The 13,873-nt window shown below is 33.9% G+C and overlaps 1 protein-coding gene across 9 annotated transcripts in view; it reads left to right on the forward strand.

The window, feature by feature from the left end:
• LRRC7 (leucine rich repeat containing 7) overlaps positions 1-13,873 on the forward strand; it is a 550,569-nt gene that overhangs the window by 405,133 nt on the left and 131,563 nt on the right. For all 9 annotated transcript variants that reach the window (XM_019837223.3, XM_045034767.1, XM_019837219.3 and 6 more), the window contains exons 10-11: positions 2,984-3,128; positions 8,195-8,267. In XM_019837223.3, coding sequence (XP_019692782.2) covers positions 2,984-3,128; positions 8,195-8,267 — 218 coding nt within the window. The remainder of the gene's footprint in view (positions 1-2,983; positions 3,129-8,194; positions 8,268-13,873) is intronic.

A 13,873-nucleotide genomic window follows, 5' to 3' on the forward strand; every position in this document is an offset into this window, starting at 1 on the left:
ACCCCTCATTAATGGGGTAACCTTGGAATGTTATTTGTAATAATTGCTGTCATGAATCATCCTCCTGGAATGAAGAACTTACTCTCTATTCCTGAAGCTTCTGGGAATACTGTTTGCAGCTTTCTACCTTCTTCAGGATTTGCTCCAGCTGAAAAGAACCTTCTTACCCAGGGTCACATCTCTAGTCTGGGAGACCTGTACCCAATGACCAGTGATAAAGGCCTGGCTCCTCATCCTTACTTAGACTCACCCTACTACTGCCAGGCAATCCAACTCAGTGACTCTTAAAGGGCCACCCAAGGAGTTCCTCAAGATTTCATTCCAGCTCAGCTGCTTCATCTGCCTAGCCGTGCCTCCTTTCTCCTCTCTGTCTTCCCACTGGTATTGATCCTAAGAACACTCTCTCATAAACTTCTCCTTGTCTCTGCTTCCCATTGTGTGACATTAATTACTAAATTTCATTGTGCGTTGAAGTGCAGATTCCGATTCAGTAGGTCCAGGGTGCGTCTGAGATCTAAGACTGTATGTTCCTGACAGGCTTCCAGGTGGTACCTATGCTGCTGGTCTGCAAAACACATTTTGAGAAGCAAAGATATGAAGTATTAAATCAAATAATATAGCCAAAGTACTTGGCACAGTGCCAAGTGTGTGCTTGTGTGTCTAATAAGTTTATTTATTTTTTTATTTATATTCTGTCAAATAAGTAGAGACAATATATTAAAATGGATATGGGTGGATTAAACAGACAGATGATCCACTGAACACAGTTATGTGTAGGGTATTTATTTGCAAAATATGTCCTGAAAGAAATTGAAAATGAGGACTCTTATCTTGTCCTGACTCCTGTGCTCCATGTCCCAGCTAAGCGGTCCCTGTTACTCCTGTTCACAAAATGACTTTGTTCCTTCCCTGTCCTCAGCAACTAGTTACTAGTTTAATTATTCCACTTCTGATTTTTTTTTGAGCCCATATCTTCTTCTTCCTCACTTCTGCTGCCTTAATTCAGGCCCTTATCTCCTCAGCTAAATTGTTTCTAGGGGCATTTGAGTGGCTCAGTTAGTTAAGTGTCCGACTTTGGCTCAGGTTATGATCTCATGGTTTGTGAGTTCAAGCCTGGCATCAGGCTGTCACTAAAGACTCTGCTTGGGATTCTCTCTCCCTCTCTGCCCTCCCCTGCTTGCACACTATCTCTCTCTGTCTCAAAATAAATAAATAAACTTAAAAAAAAACTGTTTCCAGATCCTTGTGATGGGTCTTTGCAACTCTCATCAAAGAATCTCTCCTTTGTAGTTCCCTGAAGCTGGATTTTTAAAGCACAAAACTGATCATGTCATTCTTTGTCTTAAAAACCTTGAATACAGACACCTGGATGCCTCACTCGGTTAAGGGTCCAACTTCTGATTTCGGCTCAGGTCATGATCTCGTGGTTCCTGGTGTTGAGCCACTCATTGGGCTCTGTGCTGACAGAACAGATTCTGCTTGGGATTCTTTCTCTCCCCTCTGTGCTCCTCCCCTACTCCCACTGTGCTCACAGGCACGCTGGGGCACACATGCATGCTCTCTCTTTCAACAAAACAAAACCAACAAACAAAAACCTCTTGAATAGCTTTCCTTCCTTAAAAGGTAGAATTTACATCTCCTCATATAATATGTAAGGCCTTTTACCACATGTCTTCTTATAATCTTATAAATCAAATGTCCCACTCTTCCTCAAACATGCCATGATTTTTCACATTTTACTATGAACAGTATACGTCATTTTCTCTTTTAGGTGCATGTTCTCCTTTTCTTGACAAGCTGTGTCTTCCAGGCAATTTGCAGCCCTGAGCTTCTGTGACATTCTCTACATGTTTTTTTAATTGCATATATTATAGGGTATTGTAATTATTTGTTTGACAGTTTCCTCCACTACTGTGAGCTCCATAAGGATACAGATTTTGTCTGTATCATGACAAGTCTCTCCTCATACTTAGTTGACTTATTCATGATTGGTCTCCCATGTATAACACAAGCCCTGTTACATAGTAGACTCTCAAAAAGAACTGTTGAATAACAGAATGTTGAATCTGGTAGGATTTAAACCCTTTCTTATGCATTTGAAAGTGTAAGAATCAATATGTCAACATATGCTGTTTGGGTGACAATTGTTATTTGTTTTTTTATTATTAATTAATTTATTTAATTCAGTGGCAACTTTGAGATGTTGTGTTTTGTTTTAACTGTTGTACTGAGATATAATTCACATACCATAAAATTCACCCATTTATAATATACAATTCCGTGGCTTTTATAATACTCACAGGTTGAGTAGCCATCACCACAATCTAATTTTAGAACATTTGCACTATCTCCAAAAAAAAATCCCTGAAGCCATTAGCAGTCATTCCCATGTCCCCTTACCCCCAACCTCTAGAAACCCTAATCTACTCTCCATCTCTATAGATTTGCCTATTCTGGACATTTCATACAAATAGAATCATGCAACAGCTGTTTTTTTTTTATTACTGGCATTTTTCACTGCATATATTTTCAAGGTTCATCCATTTTGTAATATATATTTGCATGTATTGCAAAATAATAGTACAACATATGGATATAACACATGCTGTTTATCCATTCATCAACTGATAGGCATTTAGGTTGTTTCCATTTTTTGGCTCTTGTGAATAATACTGCTTTAAAGTTTGTGTTTTTGTGTGGACATATATTGCATCCTGGAGTATACACCTAGGGACTGCTGGGTGATATGGAAACTCTATGTATAACATTTTGAGGTATGGCCAAACTGTTTTTCAAAGTGGCTGCACAATTTTAAATTCCTGCTAGCAATGTACAAGGATTATAATTTCTCGACATTCTTACCAACACATATTATTGTTGTAGTTGCTTTTAAAATTAGTTTTACAGTATTGTGGTTTTTACAACTTTCAAATGTCTTGTGAAAGTTTCTCAACTAATCCTGAGTTTACGCAATGTTATCAAGTCTATAGGGAAGTTAAAGATGTTGGTATACCTGGATATGTCAAAAAACAGAATAGAAACGGTTGACATGGAAATTTCTGGATGTGAAGCCCTTGAGGACCTCTTACTGTCATCCAATATGTTGCAACAGTTGCCCGACTCTATAGGTAAGAATATTCTATTGTGTCATGAATGTTTATATGAAATATATGAAACTTTCTTTTTTGGAGTAGTCTTAGTTTATCAGTAGATATAGGGAATATACTGTTAGCCTGACTGATAATAATGAATTACAAACTTCATTATTCAAAGTTCATTATTACTGGTATAATAGTATTTTACCAATATCTTAAAATGAAATGGTAAATAATTGTCAAACTCAAGAAGGCTCTACTATTAAAATACATGATCCTACCAAATTGATATATTTTTCAATTCAAATCTTTTAAGTTGTAAAATGTTACTGTAAAAAGTAGATTTCTTAGATTTAGAGTAATTTGATAACCATGTATATCATCTTTTATCACCATAAAATTACAATAGCTTCTATCCACAGAGTGTTCCTATATCCTATTTTCAATACTGTTATAACACTGCTATAATCTGAAAATAACATAAAGATATAATAAATATAAAATCTCTTTGTAGTTCTATTATTTAAAAAAAAGATGCATTTTCTTTTATATGCTGTTAAGATTCATGACAGCAGAGAATGTCTGTTAGTATTTATCAAGCACCCAATCCATTTTTGTTACAAATTTTTATATGAGTAAGGTAACTAAAGAATCTAATTTAATAATAAGTAAACTGTTTTGTGTACATATCTTACTATTATTTATGAGAGGACTTAGGAGGATAATCAGCAAATTACCTAACTTTGGGTGTTAGTTTTTAAACACTCTTTGAATACAATGTGTCATATATTCTTGAACTTATTAAAGCTTCTGAAAATTAAGTTACACCTAGGTACTCTAATTAGAAGGAAGCTAGAAGATAAAGCAGTTTTCCAAATTTTTCTTCACTATTTGATTGCTTCCATTTTCATATTCCTTCAGGCTAATAGAGGATACTAGTTTTGAAAAACAGGCTAGAATTTCTTTCTGTCTAGATTTAATAACTTTTTGATTTATATAATCACATACTGTACTATAACAGTATTTTTCCAACTCATTCCATTGTAAGACTTATCTGACAGTTTTATTAGGCACTTACACATTTCCAGGCTGTTTCTCTGAAAATTCTGATTCAGTAAGTTTGTGGTAGACCCTCTAATTTGTTTTTATTAAACATCCTAGATGAAACTTATAATTAGATAAGTTTAGAAAATACTCTTTTATGTTGTAGAAAGTGAGGAAGTGTAATGGTTAAAAAGAGCATCCTTTAATTAAGATGACAGCGATGATCATCTAGTCAAGATAACCACCTAGTCAAAATACATGCCTTATACTCCCACTCCAGAAACTTGGGAGTCAGGAGAGGTAACTACAAAACTATCAGGCAGGGAGGGGTGAGCATCGGTAAAGAGAAAACATTCACTTTCACAAATGAGCATGCAAATGAAAATTTTAAAGTAAAACTAATGTTATAACCACAACCAAAAACTCAAACAAATAGGAAAATTTACCCAGGAGAAACCGAAGTCACCAAGAAATGTAAAAAATGATTTTTAAGTATGTGTAGATTGTCAAATACACAAAAGTTAGGATGACATTCATAAAAATAATAACTACTAAAACAAAAATAAGAACTCTTACTAAGAATAGGTGGTTTTAAAAAAAAATTAGAAATCCTGGAAATAAAAATGGCACATAGTAAAACAAAAGATGATATAATTATTTGTTTAAAATATCTTCCTTTAAGAAAGAAGACCAGGAAAGTAGCTTTCTGGTCTGGGGAAGACAGCATGGATAAGTGATAGAAAACATCCGATTGGATACTTGGCTGACATAAAGCCAACTAGGATAGACAGGTGATACTATGTATTTTAATACCTTAATTAAGAATATGAATGGTTCTCAAATTAGGAAAGTAACTTTGTTATAGTAACTTACGCCTCAGACAAGATCTTTAAACTCTATTGACCTTCCAGGGAAGATTACATTTATGCATCTGCAGAGTTGCCAGAGTCCCTGATTATACACGTACAAAAATCCCTCCAAAAATCCCCTTCTTGATCAAGAGAAGTATCTGAGATAGGCGACTGAGAGCTGTGTCCTCAGGCCCTAAAAGAATTCATAGATTCTGATTGAGATTGATTCTGATGGGAAATTGCATCTTGTCTTCTTTATTTTGACATTATTGGGCTACCAACATTTAAAAGAACAAAAGATAAGAAATTCCATGGTACCAATAAAGGAAAATAGCAACTAAAATTAAAATCTTTACTTCCTTCACATCTATTTTAGTTCTACAGCCATGAGGTATTTGAATGGAGTGATTTACTCAACAACCCCTGCATGCTGAATCCCTTTCCTTGTCTGGTTCTAGGGAAAATGAAGGGGGCTCTTTTGCTCCTCTAGAGAGAGCTTTAATTAATTTTTTTTTACTTTCCAAAATAATTTATCTTTTTTACTTAATGGTTAAGGACACAGACTTCACAGTCAAGTTACCTGAGTTCAAATTCTGGCTTTTCTATCTTACTAGCTTTGTGACCTTAGACCAGCTACTTAATCTCTCTGCGCTCAGTTTCTTCATCTATTAAGTGGGGCAGTAGTAGTACCTGCATCATGGGATTATTTTCAGCAATAAGTGAATTCATATATATAGAATTGCTTAGGATAGTAACTGGCACATAGTAAGTGCTTGTATTAGCTATTATAATATATGATAATTATTATAATCTCAGATTTTATGAGCACACAGCTATTTGGTTTTTCAAAGTTTTATTACATATCTGTAACTGTCGTGTAAATATTAGCTATTTTGATAACAAATCATATCAATGTTTAAAACATTGCTGCTTATTATATATTTATATCTAAGTAGCTAAAACCATAGTAAAAGGCCTCCTCTTTCTTTCTCTTCAATACTTTTTAGTTGGGAGTGTAGGATAAAGAGGTGGGGAATTAGGGAAAAACCCAAATAGAGGGAAGGAACAAGATAGAATGCCTTTGATTCCTGTAGAGTAGAAGAAGAAAGCCCAAGAAGATATGATATAGAAATGCAGTAAAGGAATTATCTGCCCGAGGAAGTCATGAGCAATGAAGGTAAGGTTGATGCTCTATTTCTGCTCTACAGACAACCATATTCCTATAGAAGCTCCAGAATCTGTCCAAAGAGCATCCTCTTAGATAGAATATGTGAGTGACAAAGTTGCCACATCACAAATGAGTGAGATTCCTTTAAAATCACAGACATGGAACTAAGCAAAGAGACCTAACTTGCTTCCACCTTTAAAGCTGCAGAAGCTTCTATCAGCTGTCAGAGCCTCTACTCCATTCTTCGAAAAACTTTGTTGCATCAACCTTTTGGTTTTAGTCCCTAACATGCTTCAAGATTTTTTCACCACTACTTTTAGACTTAAGTACTGTCATTCTCTTAAAGGATACCTTGCAACTTGGTTTCATGGTGTTTGCACAGCCATTTGTGACCCAGCTCAAAACTTCTTATGACCCAGTCAAGTGATGTGGAGACTGTCAACCACCTTCTAGCTCCATTGGTGGGCAGGTGCAGTCGTTTGATTAGGGCTACCAAGTCATAAAAATTTAGCTGTAATTCATCATCCCCTGTTTTCTTTTCACAGTTGATGAACAAGCTTAGGAGTTCTTTCATATTTCCAAGGTTGACATTTTTTACATACACACTAGAGAAGCTGAAGTGATTCACTCACCCTTTAAACATAGATAAATATGGCAGTGGGTGTGCAAACTTCAGAGACAAATTACCCCAGTGAGAATTGTCGTCTTTCCCAGGTGCTGCTATCTTCAGCAGTGTATCCTGGGGGCACAAGCTGATGTATTAAGTTTTGATATTTTGTAGATATTTTCTCACAGCAGTTTGACAGTGAGACCCCTTCTCTTCACTAGAGATTCTGAGTGCTTCTACAGAATATGTAACTGAGGGTACTGCAATTTTAAGTGTAATAATTGGTTTTTATTTCAAATATATTCTGACTTTATGCTTTTAAGGAATCCTCAAAATAGTTGAGGTGGATGGGCATGATCTACAGCGATGCTTTTCAAAGCACATTCATCAAACACTAGCTGAACAAGACCCTGCACACTTACACGCATTCTGCAATAACTTTGGAGAGTCACATTGCTACATTAATATATTAAAAGCTCCTAGGAAAACTTCATTTAAGAAATATGTTTAATGTTGTTTAATTTAGTAATTCCCAAACACATTTTACCATGGAACCTACCATATCCATCAAAACTAGTTTTCTGCAAAACAAGTAACCTACAGCTTATATGCATATTTCCAATGTAAAACAAAAATTAACCATGCTTTGCCCTTGGACTTTGGCTATTTAAGCCATATTGATACCAGAGATTAAATTATGGCTGGGTAAAGGAAGCTGTACTTCAATTACTCTGTGGCTATTACTCCTTAGAACCCTGGGAATAGAGTAGGCAGTAAGGGTATGGAAGGCATAAATCTGACAGTGAAATATAAATAGTTGAAACTTCAATTCTTGGCCACTTCTACTCGGTATATTAAAATTGCAAGTTTGTGTACTTTCTGCTGATCCAAGTTCAAGGATTTATGGTAACAAAAAGAGTATGAGGTCATATGTTGTAATTTTCCAAGTCCATAATTATAATCACTGCATCACAATACCTCAGTGCCCATTTGTTGATCATTAGGCTTAATTCAGATTTGTTTTTAATTTGTATCACAAATAAAAAATGTTATTTTTTAGTGCTTACAAATTAATTATACATTAAATCACAGCTGGCTTAAAATTTTTCATCTGGTCCATTTGCAGCAAAATAGATAAGGGAAATGTGGTAGTATTGCTGTCAACTTAAGTTTCTATGGAGCCCTGCATTTTGTTTATTTGTCTGCTTTGATGTACTTGAACTCCTACTGATGTAGGTAAAGTTTTTGCAACTGGACAGTCAAAACTAGAGCACATGAAAATTTGTAGCTTTATTTGTAGGTTTATATGAACAGAGTGCAGCCTATTGGCATGACAAATATTCCTCACAAGTGATTCCTTTTCTTTCATATTGTATTTTCTGTTAGAGATCTGTTCTTATGTATTAATAAAACTTCTTCTCTGTTTTAGGTCTTTTGAAAAAACTAACTACTCTCAAAGTAGATGACAATCAACTTACAATACTACCCAATACAATCGGAAAGTAAGTGCCAAAGTTTCATACCAGTCAGCCCCTCTAAGCCAGAAACAAAACGATATGTTAGATTTTTTACTTCAAAACATTTTCTACTATCTTAATTTACTTTTATATCTGAACATTGCATTGACATTTAACTATATAATATCACAAGAAATAACTATGACTTTTTCTTAAGCAAAGGGATTACCTAGATCTTCAATTATGTTATTGCCTATAATTTCCCAGATACTATTAGCTTGATGTTTTTGACTGAGTAGAAGGTCTAAATTCACTTGGATATGTCTTACAAAATCAAATCAATTTGTATAAACTCTGTAGTCTATATTACCATTACACTATAAATGATTTATATATTATATTAGTAATTGTTTTATAGCAATAGTGCCATATAATAGTACTGTAAAGGTTACTTATAATAATATAATAAAGTTATATTACCAATTGATATTTATAGAAGTTCAATGTATTTTTAGAAGCTAAAGAGATAGACACCTGTTTAACATGCATTTTTTAAATGGCATATGCCAATTTTATTATTTCAATGCTAGCATTAAATATCAAATACTAATGGGTGATGGGTATTAAGGAAGGCACTTGTGTTGAGAACTGGGTGTTGTAAGTAAGTGATGAATCACTAAAATCTAGAACAATATTCTACCTCAGGAGTAGAATTTAGTGATTCATCACTTAGATTTTAAATAAAATTTGAAAGAAAATATAAAGAAAGAAAAAATAAATATGAAATACTAAATAATCAAATGGAAGTGCAGAGCTTGTTCAATTGAATTTTTATAGTTTGTAGTAAATTATATTGCATTTCTCTTAAATTTTTATTACAAATTTTAATGTGGTTATTCTTGAATTTTTTAATTCAGTTTTTATTTCAATTCCAGTATAGTTGACATACAGTGCTATGTTCGTTTCAGGTGTACAATATAGTGATTCAGCAATTCCATACATCTCCCAGAAATCATCACACAAATGTGCTCTTTAAATCCCCATCACCTATTTCAGCCATCTCCCCACCCTTCTACCCTCTGGTTACCATCAATATGTTCTCTATAGTTAAGCATCTGGTTCTTAGTTTCTCTCTCTCTCTCTCTGTCTCTCTCTCTTTTTTCCTTTGCTTGCTTTTTTTTTCTTGCTTCTTAAATTCCACTCAAGCGAAATCATATGGTATTTGTCTTTCTGACTTAATTTCATCTAGCATTATACTCTCTATTAGCTTGCATTTTTGAAAGCTTCAAGAGGATGACCTCATAATTGCCTTTTAAGGATAAAATATATTCCATTTATTTGAGAGTAATCTCTTCCTAATTTTATGTTGCCATTAACATTTGGTTCACGATTCTTTAATAAATATGTATTGTTATCAATGTTTCACTGAAAATGCTTTTGTTTATAACTTGTGTGAAGTGAGGAATTGATAGGCTCTCTTCATTCTAAAATTATATAAGTTCATTGTATAGGAATCTTGCCTCAAACATCAGTATGAAGAATTACAGAAATCCATAATTTAATAGATTTGGGTATATTTGGGGAGTGAGGGAAGAGTGGCCATTTTTTAAAGTGAGATTTGGGGCACCTGGGTGGCTCAGTCAGTTAAGCATCTGACTTCAGTTCAGGTCATGAACTCATGGCTTGTAAGTTCAAGCCCTACATCAGGCTCTGTGCTGACAACTCACAGCCTAGAGTCTGCTCCAGCCTGTCTCTCCCTCTCTCTCTGCCCCTCCCCTGTTTGATTTCTCTCTCTCTCAAAAAACTAAACATTAATTTTTTTAAGTAATATTTAATGTGTGTAATTGACATGTAATAAACTGCACATATTTAAAATCTACAATATGATACGTTTTGAAATAGATTGAAAGCCATGAAACCATCACCACAATCAAGATGATAAACATATTCTTCAATCCCAAACGTTTCTTGTCCCCTTTTCTCTCTCTCTCCCCTCCTCACCCCAAGTTGGCAAGTAACCACTGATATGGAAAATGGATATGGAAAATGGATATGGAAAATCCAAGAGTAGAACAATTTGACTAAATTCAAATACCAATATCCAAACTTTAGAAAGTAGTGAAAATTTCAGCTATTTTTAAAAATCTCATCTATTTTTAATATTTTAATGTTAATACCATGCAATATATTTCTCTCTGCATTTATTCACTTTGTCTCCAATATAGAGAGAAATTAACTTTCCTTTGGGGTACACAAAAGTAATCATCTTTATCAGCCTGATGCTTTAAAAAAAAAACAACTCTTCCTATATAATTATATTCTTAGGCACTAATTTTCTTCTTTAGGTCAATACTCAGGAGAAACTGAATTCAACTCCATTTACGCCTACCAAGATCATGCTTGATATTTTACCACTCATGTTCACATAATTTTATATAAATATATAAATTAATTACCCTAGCTCTGTGAAGACAAATTAAAAAGGGTGGATAATCTGAAAATACACAAAGAAAAGTTGCTTTTTTAGTATGCAATTTTTGGTGTAAATTTGGTGTGAATTCGGATGCTAGATTAGCTGTGAATTTGGATGCTAGGTTATGTCCATACTTAGTCTTCTTTTAAGCATTTTAAATTTTAAAAATTAATAATTATTTGCCTTTGAAGGTATGAAAAAATATTCATCAAAGATAAATGGGCCTATTTAACTCAGAAGTTGATTACTGGTTTAGAGGGATAAAGGTTAAGAATTTTATCATAGAAGCTCATTTTTTTTTAGTTATTTTAAGTGTCATTATCTTAATTTGATTATTGTTTCAAGGAAAATAAAAGGAAAGTATTAGCGACATGGACTGAAAAAAAAAGGTGAAAAAACAAACAAACAAAAAGAAGCCACTGGGAAGTGTGTGGGAAATCTCTATACCTTCTATTCACTTTTGCTGTGAACCTAAGACATAGTCTTCAACAAAAAGGAGAATGACTGACAAACTGGTTATTTAAACTTGGGTTTTTGCCAGACATTTTGTCAAAAATGAACAAAGTGAGCTCATCACTTCAAGGAAAACAGCTGACAGAATTTGTGACTGACAATAAAATTTGAGCTGTCAAGCAAAAATTGGAATTTTGGAAAATTCCTATCTGCCACTGTGAGCTTGACAGCTTCCCAATACTTATAGGCTTTTCTGATAAGACTAGTATGATATAAATTAACATAATTTGTTGATAGTGTATTATTAAATGTGTCAACATCTGGAAAACCTGTGCAACTCAGTGAAGCAACGCTTTCCAAATAACCAACGCATGAGTTACAAGATCAGGCATGAGTAAAAGACCCATTCAAAATGCAGAATAGGCCAGTTGATTTTAATGTATTGGTATGAAGAATAAGAAAAGTTCATTGATATAGTTTCAGATTCTACATTGCAGTTATCCCCTAAAAAACAGCCACTTGGCGAGTTTTGGTGTAGTATCAAAGAATAATCACAATTATCCAAAAAGACTATTGAAATACTCCCTTTTCCAACTACGCATGTGTGTGAGGCTGGATATTTTTATGCACAATTCAGTCAAAACAATATATCACAACAAATTGAATACATAAGCAGATAGGAGAATCTAATATCATCTATTAAACCCAACATTGAAGAGATTTGCAAAAATAAAAACAATGTTACCTTTTTCACTAAATGTTTTTGTTTAGAAAAATATCATTACTTTGAATAAAAATATGTTATTTATCTTAATATGTTATAGGTTTGTTATTATTTTACATAATAATTATTTTTAAAATTCTTGTTTTAATTTATTATATAGTAGATACCAATAGATATAAAAAATATAAACGCAAGTTTTTAGGGTTATCAATAATTTTTAAGACTATAAAGACCAACAAGTTTGAAGGTATCTGTTTTATATCACATCATGGTTTGTATAGTAAAATTACAAGACCATTTTCTAACTTATATTCTCACTTCAATGTAGCACTTGCATATATATAATTTGAATTTGCATGTATGGCAAAAAATATATACCTAAAATTTTATAATATACTTTAATAAGCAATCTGTATGAAGTAAAAATAATAACAATAGCAATAATAATAATAGTTTTATTTTTCTTAGGGAATTCAGAATTGATACATCAGAGGTTCAGTGCAAATCTAGAGGTGAAATTTGATTATGATGTTATTTAATGGCATCCCAGATCACATGCAAAAAGTGTTTTGTGAAAAGAATAGTCGGCAGTTTATTATTAAACATTCTACCTAGAACTCTCCAAAATCCTGGAAATGTTATGACCAGCTGTAGTGTTAATCTCATTCTACACTTAGAATGTTTCAATATGTTAGACTTATCTTTGTTCATTTTTATTTTTATTTTAGAGAGGGAGAAAGCATGCTAGTGGGGGAAAGGGCACATGGAGAGAGAGTGAGAATCTCAAGCAGTCTCCATGCTCAGTGCGGGTGGACCTGACATGGGGCTCAGTCCCACAACCCTGGGATCATGACCTGAACTGAAATCGAGAGTTGGACACTCAGCCAACTGAGCCACCTAAGTGCTCCTCTTTGGTCATTTTTAATAGTCCAACTAGTAAAAAGTGCTGGAAGAATTAATTTTTCAACATTTTTCACAGTTGAAAAATATTCCATGACTTTTGTTTGAAATGACTTGTAAAATTGACTATTTTTGTTGTCCAACATTAAATTGTACCTAGGAGTTCCAGCCACTCGAAGAGTCAAATATACAATGAAATTAATAATAAATAACTTTTTTTTTACTCACATGGCACCAGATACCATGTTTTGTGCTTTACCCCAATTCTTATTTAGTTAAAGTCCCCATTAACACCATTCTGTGTATATTATTATCTTCCCATCAACAGTTAGAGACTGAGGCTGAGAGAAGTCAATAGATTTCATAGCCAAGCTGTCAATTGACCTATGATGCCTCTTAATACTATATATGATAATTGTATCCTACATTTCATAATATTTGGTAATTTAATGGGTCACACTGCTGTAGAGGCAAAGGATTTTCCATAGTAAGAAAAACTGCATACTAAGCCCTCTCTTTCTTAGCTCCATTGTCTTGGTCAAAAGTCATAAAAAGTTGGGGTGCCTTGGTGGCTCAGTTGGCTGAGCTTCCAACTTTGGCTCAGGTCATGAACTCACAGTTTGTGGGTTTGAGCTCCGTGTCAGGCTCTGTGCTGACAGCTCAGAGCCTGGAGCCTGCTTCAGATTCTGTGTCTCCTTCTCTCTCTGCCCTTCCCCCATTTGTGTGTGCTCTCTCTCTCTCTCTCTCAAAAATCAATAAACATTTTTAACAATTAAAAAAAGCAATAAAAACTCAAAAATGTGAATGGAAATTTTAAAATGTCATTCCCTCACAGTGTATGGTCCAACAAATATTTCTGGACTAGAAACCAGACAATCTATGTAACTTAGCAAAGCTGAGTAAGACCTTTCTTCTTGATGGGCCTCAGATTCCTAAGGGATAGTGCAAGGAGCACTGCCTGTGGAGTCAAACATCATGGATGTGAATATTGGCTATGCCACTTACTGTGTGAACTTGGACAAGTTATTTAACCTTTCTGTGGCTTAGTTTCCTCACTTATAATTTCTACCTGCATCTAAAATTCTCTAGTTCCTTGATCCC

Source organism: Felis catus, chromosome C1, assembly GCF_018350175.1.
Source record: "Felis catus isolate Fca126 chromosome C1, F.catus_Fca126_mat1.0, whole genome shotgun sequence".
NCBI lineage: Eukaryota > Metazoa > Chordata > Mammalia > Carnivora > Felidae > Felis > Felis catus.